The 7,833-nt window shown below is 38.9% G+C and overlaps 1 protein-coding gene across 1 annotated transcript in view; it reads left to right on the top strand.

The window, feature by feature from the left end:
- RTEL1 (regulator of telomere elongation helicase 1) overlaps window positions 1-7,833 on the top strand; it is a 43,966-nt gene that overhangs the window by 24,532 nt on the left and 11,601 nt on the right. Inside the window, exons 21-26 of the mRNA XM_009706930.1 lie at window positions 36-113; window positions 2,158-2,301; window positions 3,093-3,208; window positions 4,013-4,136; window positions 5,270-5,423; window positions 7,017-7,171. Of these exons, the coding sequence (XP_009705232.1) occupies window positions 36-113; window positions 2,158-2,301; window positions 3,093-3,208; window positions 4,013-4,136; window positions 5,270-5,423; window positions 7,017-7,171 (771 nt within the window). The remainder of the gene's footprint in view (window positions 1-35; window positions 114-2,157; window positions 2,302-3,092; window positions 3,209-4,012; window positions 4,137-5,269; window positions 5,424-7,016; window positions 7,172-7,833) is intronic.

Genomic DNA, 7,833 nt, shown 5'->3' with positions numbered 1-7,833 from the left:
ATTCCTGCTCTTGCTTAAACTATTTTATCTTTTAGGTAATGGATGCCTACTATGATAAAGTTGTCTGTCCTAAGTCCAATGGAGCTGCTTTTTTGGCAGTATGTCGAGGGAAGGTAATGTAACTGAGAATTTGTTTCATCTGAGATGAGATTATATAGTTGATTAAAAAAAAAACAAACACAACACCAAAACATCACATCATTCTGGATTTCAGTACATTTCTGTTATTTGACTGTAATTATATGTAGGGGAAAAAAAAACAAGAGAAGTAGGGTGCCCTGAAGCCTTTTCAAAATTATGTCAAGTTTACACGTGCCTTGTCCCTGTTTTTATTAAAGGGGTACATCTTTGAGTTCTTTAAGGGGATGAGTGTCATACTTGAATTTCCTGTTGGCTGCTCACCCCATTAGATGAGAACAGCTGTTTTGGAGGAGAATTAAACTTTTGTAATCAAAAATGTTAGAACAACACTGCTGAAAACCAAAAATATTGCATACCTTTAAAAAATTTACATTAACTTCAGGTCCTTTGGACACATTTGATGGCCTTTCATTTACATTTTCAAGTGCTGATAAATTGATTTATGATTATCAATGGAAATATTTCAAAGATCATAATTTGTTCTTAGAGCCTTTTTGCTGCTGCTTACTGCATACTAAGAGAACATTCAACTTCTTTTGAACCTTCGATGCCAGACTCCAAAGCAGCTGTTGGATCAGTGAAGAAAAGACATAGCTCTTTTTGGGTGGGACTCTCAGCTGAATATGCCTGTCTTCCATCAATAGTGTATTACCCTGAGAGAAATAGAGTCTGTGGAGAGATCATACTTTGTGGTAACCTGCAGTTGAAGGATAGACTGTTTAGTTTGTTGCAGTCAGAGCATCAATAGTATGACTGCAAAATTGGAAATATTTGAGAAGATAAACCAAAAGAGCCATGTTGTCAAAACCTCTAAAACTAGCTGTCTTCTCAGCCATCACATCAAGATTTCCTCCCAGGTTGTTGCTCAGCTTTTATGGTGGCAGTAGGTTCTAGCAAGCTTTTTGTGTTCTCTCTTCCCTGAAAGAAACCTTAACAAAACAGTCCTTTTTATGAAGAGGAGACTGGGTCCCAGTTGCTCTAGTTCTTTTGCTAGCTGTATCTAGACCTGGGTTGTTTTTAAAAGTTCATAGTAATTTTCTTTCCTGTTTTGGGGGGTGAAGGACAGGTTTGGTGTTTGGGTTTTGGGGAGTTTGTTTTTTTGTTTGTTCATTTGTTTTTGAAATAGGGATTTTTTTCTTTTTATCTAAGGTTGGTCTTCGCAGGCTCATATTAGCCTGAGAGATTTCCTTTGTGCCCAAGATAAAATGTCCCTAAATACAAGTATATGATCACTAGCTCCAGATGGATTATAGTGCACGCTGTGATTGCCCTTCTTAGTGGCAGTGCTGGCTTAAGCCAAGTAGAGTTGGTCATTCCACCCACCCATCCACCCCTGATGTTATATCCCATCACAGCTGCTTGTGTGGCATGGTAAATGAGATTGGAGAATTGATTCAGCTGCAAAACAAACCAGCTTTTTTTTTTTCCTCCAAATTATTTTTTGGTCTGTTCAACTCCCTGATTTTGTTTATTTCACAAAGTGATTTGCCAGGACAGTGAGCGTGTACAGGGGGCATGGGTGACAAATACTTGGGCGGGTGTAAGCAGCGCAGCTGGTGGACGTGACCCTCTAGTCTGGTGAATTCTGAGCAGATTTCTGGTAGACTTTCATTATTGTTTTGAAATGATTCTGTTAGTTTTTAAAGTCAGAGAAGGTTTGCTGTGTTCTTATCGTGTCTTGTTAACAATTCAGGGTATGGAAGGTTTAAACAGAGGTATTGACTGACATTTAAGACAACTTCTGAATAGAGCTGTTCTGCTTATCCAGGAATAAGATATCTGCATTAATGGTGTTGGCTGAGGTATGCTTTGTCCAGGGCCTCCTAGAGGAAAAAGCTAAGTTTAAAGTCCTGGCAATAAAAGCAAAGAATCTCGTTGAAACTATTCATAACATATTAATAAGCTGCACTTGGCTAGGGATTTAATTTAATGAAGAGAAAAAAGGCCAAAAACTGCTGAATTGTTCTGAAATGTCACTTCAAATCCTGTTGATAATGGAAAACACTATCTCTTCAGGCCAGTGAAGGCTTGGACTTTGCAGACATAAATGGACGGGGAGTCATCATTACTGGGCTTCCGTTCCCTCCTCGTATGGAGCCCAGAGTTGTTCTAAAGATGCAGTTCCTGGATGAAATGAGAAGAAGTGGTGCAGGTGCACAGGTAATGCTGGGCAACGTTTCGCTGTTGGCGGGTTCGTGTCATTGTTTCTCCCTCTTGTCTCTGTGGACTTTGGCTTTTGTTATCTTCCCAGCCTCATGGGACCGTGAATATCAAAGCCAGACAACCTTGGGAGTTTGTCACAAATACAGTCACCTTTTTTTCTTAATAATGTTAGGGGTTGCAAAATCTGTCTCCAGTGGCACGATCTCAACCAAATACAGGCTCAGAAAATGGTATAAAGTTTCCATCAAAATCTTTGTATGCATGTTATCAGTCTGTCTTTCTGAGGGAATTATTTCATCCAGAGAGAGGGTGGGCAGAAAGGATTGCCTGTGCTGGCTGGTTTGGGGATTTTTGTTTTGGTGGTTTGGAGGGGTGGGCATTGTTTGGTTTTGGTTTTTTGTGTTTTGGCTTGCTTTGTGTTTGGGGTTTGTTTTTCTGTTGCTTCAGGCATGAGAATGACTGGCATTATAAATTTAGTTTATTGTCCTGCAGGATAGCTATTAGGTCTTAGTATAATAATATGGTGAGTCTATTGTTTTACTAAGGCTGTCAGTGCACCAGGTACTAAATAGCCCCTCGAGCTGGATATTACTGCTTGAGTTTTCTCTACACTTTAAGTCAGGTGTGATATTTGCATCAGCCTATATTTGGTTTTCTTAGGCTTTTAGAGATTTGCCAGTAGATCTTGTTGGATACATTTTATTTATTTATTTAAAGAGTGACTGTACAGCACAAAGAATACATTTTACCTGGTAAATCATGTTAATTCTTCCTCCCACTTATTGCAGTATTTATCTGGGCGTGAGTGGTACAGTCAGCAAGCTTCCCGGGCTGTTAATCAGGCTATCGGCAGGGTCATCAGACATCGCCAAGACTATGGTGCTATCTTCCTCTGTGACCACAGGTGAAACCTTGGCTCTAGAACATAAACATACTTCAACATCTTTATGTCCCAACATGAGTATTGATATTTTGTATATAAATGTGCTGGTGTTACTGTTTGGAGAAGGCTACAGTTCATAAGTAATTAAATTATTTTATATAACGAGTTATATAAATATTGCACTACTTTCTTAAAGTAACTAGATTGTTATCTTCTGCTCCCAAAATGTACTGTCTTGGAACTGCAGAAAGAGATTAATGGTGTTCATGCAAAATAAGCCAATTTGTTGAATTCCCGTTTGTAATGCTACTGAAAATTATGTGATAATTACCGTTTTGCATTTTCTCCATCTCTCATTTGAGAAGGCAGTCACCAGTGCTGCAGTTTTTTGAGAGGAGGACAAAAATGAGGAGAGACTATATAGCTGAAACAATATAATCTATATTAATATAATATATTAATGTTATATCACGCTAATATCGATTAATATAATATGTATATAATAGACAACAACTGTTACATAGTTTAACTGCTGAGGCTCGACTGGGGACAGTGAGCATGACAGTTCAGTACTACTGTTACTGTTGCACAGTTAAAGATTTTGTGGACAAAAGATAAGAATTGACTGATTGCATGGTACGTGGTATCAACAAAGCCTGAGTTTTCTCCTGAGTCAGAACATCACTCCATTGTATTTACTGCACTGTTTCAGTCTTTTGTTGTCTTGCTGCTCCTCCCTTGTCCCTCTGGACCTTGATCTGGCATTTGTTTAGTTCATGTAAGCCAACCTGCCAAATAATCCTCCTCTTTTCCAATCCTACACAGGTTCACAACTGGGGATGTAAGAGGCAAGCTGCCTTCATGGGTCCGCCCTTACGTGAATGTTTATGACAACTTTGGGCACGCGGTCAGAAGTGTCTCTCTCTTCTTCCGTGTTGCTCAAGAAATTGTAAGTGTCTTGAAAATTTGTTGGTTTTGGGGGTTTTTTGTTTGTTTTGTTGTTTTTTTTTTATTGATAGTGTTGGAAACTGACAATACTAAGCCAGGTGAGAGATGTGACCGAGTCACGTCTTTTCAATTCTGAACATTGGAAGCTTTACGGGAAAGGACATATGCCTCATCTTTCTCCCAAGAGTGAGCTGGGACAGGATGTGTTGTCATGCTGTGCAACTCATTAGGTTAGATCACAAAAATAACTTCCTTTTCCAGTCCCTCCTAAATAAACACAGCTTTCATTGGATGGTATGCAAATACTGGAACCGATGTTAGCATCAAAAAGCTTTCTACTTCACCCTCAGGGAGAGCATTTGCGTGTGGAAGAATTGGTCAAAGCCTTGAATTTAAATCTAAGCTGATGGGCATAAACAGTGAGACAAACCCGTCAGTTATTATTACAGTTCATCACTGGGTCATCTTTACTAATATGGCTTCCCTCTTAGCATTAAGAAGCTCTTTTTTCCCAGTAATAGTTCCTTGATTTAAAAAGTAATATTGTAAAAAGGCTTTCTAATTGACTGGAGAAAGTCATAGCAAGAAATGGGCTGGAAGCCAGAATGGGGAATTCTTTGTCCCCAGAATGGAGATTAAGATTAAAATAAACACTTAAAATTTCACATACAGACTTGTATTTGGCTAAAGCATCTTCCAGGAATTCATCCAAGTTGTTCAAAATAAGTTACAGATGGATGATGCTGGATGACTTGATAATCTTTTCTGATCATAAATGGGAGTTTCATGGTAAATAAGAACTACAACCCAATGTGCATTGCCAGACAAAGCTATGTTGCAGGGATAGCGTTAGAAAGCCATTGTTGTTTAGCAGGGTCATAACCCACTTTCTGTTACACGGGTCACTTAGTGCTAAGCCTGCTTACTACACTTCATCTACCTGTGTCACTTCCTAGTTATTTGATCCTTTTTTCAGAAGCACATAAATCCAGAATGTGTAACAATCTTGCTGTCAAGGGTTATTTGGGGAAAAAAGAGATATCTTTGGGTTGTTGCTGAGGTTTTTTGGTCTCAAAGGAAGTGTTGTGGAAGAGTAGCTTTTGCCTACTGTAACATTTTGTAAACTGTTTGCAGATGCCACCACCCCTGCCACAGCGCCCCTCTGGCTCTGCTGGTTCCCTGACTGAAAGCGATACGGCACCATCTACTTCATCTGAGCAGATCCCCTCCTTGAAAAAAGCCAAAAACTTGGTTGACCATGTTCCCAGTTTGAAGAGGAAAAGAAAAGGTAGGTTTGGGTCCTCACAGATATACTTTTTTGATTTAAGCTGAACCAAAAAAGGAGGAACAAGAGACTAGAAACTGGAATGTGAGAGAAAGCAAAGAGACCTCAAAGACCGATGTAAAAATCTGATCAGAAGGGATGTAGCTCACCATTAGAAAATGGGGGAACCAGTTGCAATTACAGAGCAAAGAGTCAGACGGGGCCTGAAAAAGTGTCCTGCAGAACAGGAGGAGTTTGGTGGAATATCACAGATAGTGTAAAAAATAAGAACTGGAAGTCTGTTTCTGACTAGCACTGACTCTTGTACATCCTTCTTCCATCCTGTTGTATAAATGACTCTTACACAGTAATCTGACTAAGAAAACAGAAAGAGGGCATTGACCTTGGAACAAAACAGTGTTTTAAAATTTGTGGTTAGCTAATGCCAAAGAATAACGTATTTCTCATGTCAGATATTATCATTTCAGAATGTCCCACTCTAGATTGCTTGTTTTGGAACAGAACAATGAAGTTATGTTTAAAACTGTGGTTCCAAACCAGTTATGACTGAGTGTGAGGGTGATTTCACTTACATCTAAGCCAGTGTGACTGCAGGTTGTCATTGAAAGGGATTACTTCGGCCATTACTTTTTTCTCCCTCAATTTCCAACCGTGCACTTATGCTCCTTCCCTTGATTTCAATCCATGTATTGTGCAACTGCAGAGCAAGGAGATGAGCTTGCTGAACCAATTTACCTTTCATCCACATGACTGGTAGCTCCAGCTCAAAGGATGGGATGGAATGTATGACTGGAGGTAAAGGGAAGAAGCTGCATTGCCTCTTTTGGTATAAATTTTCAGTTGCATTGCATTAGCTGTAGCATCATACTGCACCTGTAATCATAGTTTTGGCTAAAGAGGTTCTTGTACTGACTTTTTAATTTATAGCGTAATATACTTCCATTCTTCTCAAAATAGTGACTTCTCTTAGTAACTGTTGAAGTAATTTCACAAAACGGTGGACATATATTTTGAAGAGAATGCCTTTCAGAACTAGCAAACTGATACTAATTTAACACTACCTACAGCTCTGAATTCTTGTATTTAAAACCAAATATACCTGGATCCTGATTAGTGAGAATATATATTCTTGGGACCTGAGGGTGACTGTGTCTTACAGGTCTTGATATTGTGAGAATTGTAGGCTTTAAAAAAACTTGTTCTGTTTAAAAGTAATAAATCATATTTCATGCCAGAATCTCTTAAAAACAGAAACTCTTTAACTACTTTATCTAAACACAGACAACTTGCAGTAAGACTTTTTTTACCATTGATCCTAAGCCATTTTGAGGTTAAATATGATCATCACTTAAGGAAGAATTTGAGAGAAGTCCACCAGGTTGTGGTAACAAATGCTTGAGCAATTCTGGGAGTGCTTAACCAACACAGTCTTCTTAGTAAGTCATATAATGCAATTTTGCAAGATGTGGAAGATTAAATAAACCAACACATCTTTGTGGGTTGCTACATAAGATTTTGAGGTATTGCTAACTCAAAGAAAATGCAAGAGATAATGTGGAATGTTAATTTGTCATTTGTATTATGCTGTGATGCCAGTAAATGGAGGTGGAGCATCCAGCCTATGCATGGAGTACGAACAAGAGCTCGTCTCACCTAGAAGACAATGTATTGGGCTCTTGGATGCATTGGAGCACAATGAGAAGAACAGCGAAGATGCAGAGGAGGAAAGTGACTTATCGGGAGAGGAAAAGGTAATGGCAATGGTGTAGCAAAATACTTGCTTGTAAGTAAAAATTACAGGCTCTAAAGCAAAATGAGTTTGGCATTGATTTAAGACTACCAGTTCAACCTTCAAGAAAAACTCACTGTAATCGATCAGCACTGGTAACAGCAAGTTCTCATAATTCAGCTTAATCAAAGGGTTTCCTTGCCACATTTAACTAGATGACCAACAGGTATGTACTTGTACTGTGCTCCATGCCTGCTGACCCTGTAGATTCCTGGAAGTTAACCATGCTCTCTGGAGAGCAGAGCTGTCAAAGAGAAGGTCGGTAGATACACAGTTCCTCCTGGGTGGAATCTGTGTCAGCACTTGGTATGTGACCAGATATTGAATTAAAAAAAAAAAAGGGTGGAGGGAAGGTTTTTGAATTAGAAATTAGAAATTGCACTTTCAGATTAAAATCTTTGATTAGCCTCAGAAAATGAATATTGCAGACTTGTGGAATACTTTATCTGAATCAAAAATCCACTATTGCATTAAGATCAACAAAGCTGCTTCTGTGCTGTTCATTTTCTTTCCTTTTGGATTGGTATTTTTAATACCTTAGTGATTAGGCTGTGATGTTCTTGCTTTCCCCAAATCCCTGTTTGCAGTTGTTGTTGGGGTAACTCCCTTACCTGGCTAGCATCA

The sequence above is a fragment of the Cariama cristata genome, unplaced genomic scaffold, assembly GCF_000690535.1.
Source record: "Cariama cristata isolate BGI_N322 unplaced genomic scaffold, ASM69053v1 scaffold19350, whole genome shotgun sequence".
Lineage (NCBI taxonomy): Eukaryota > Metazoa > Chordata > Aves > Cariamiformes > Cariamidae > Cariama > Cariama cristata.
This window is presented reverse-complemented; position numbering and strand designations above follow the sequence as displayed.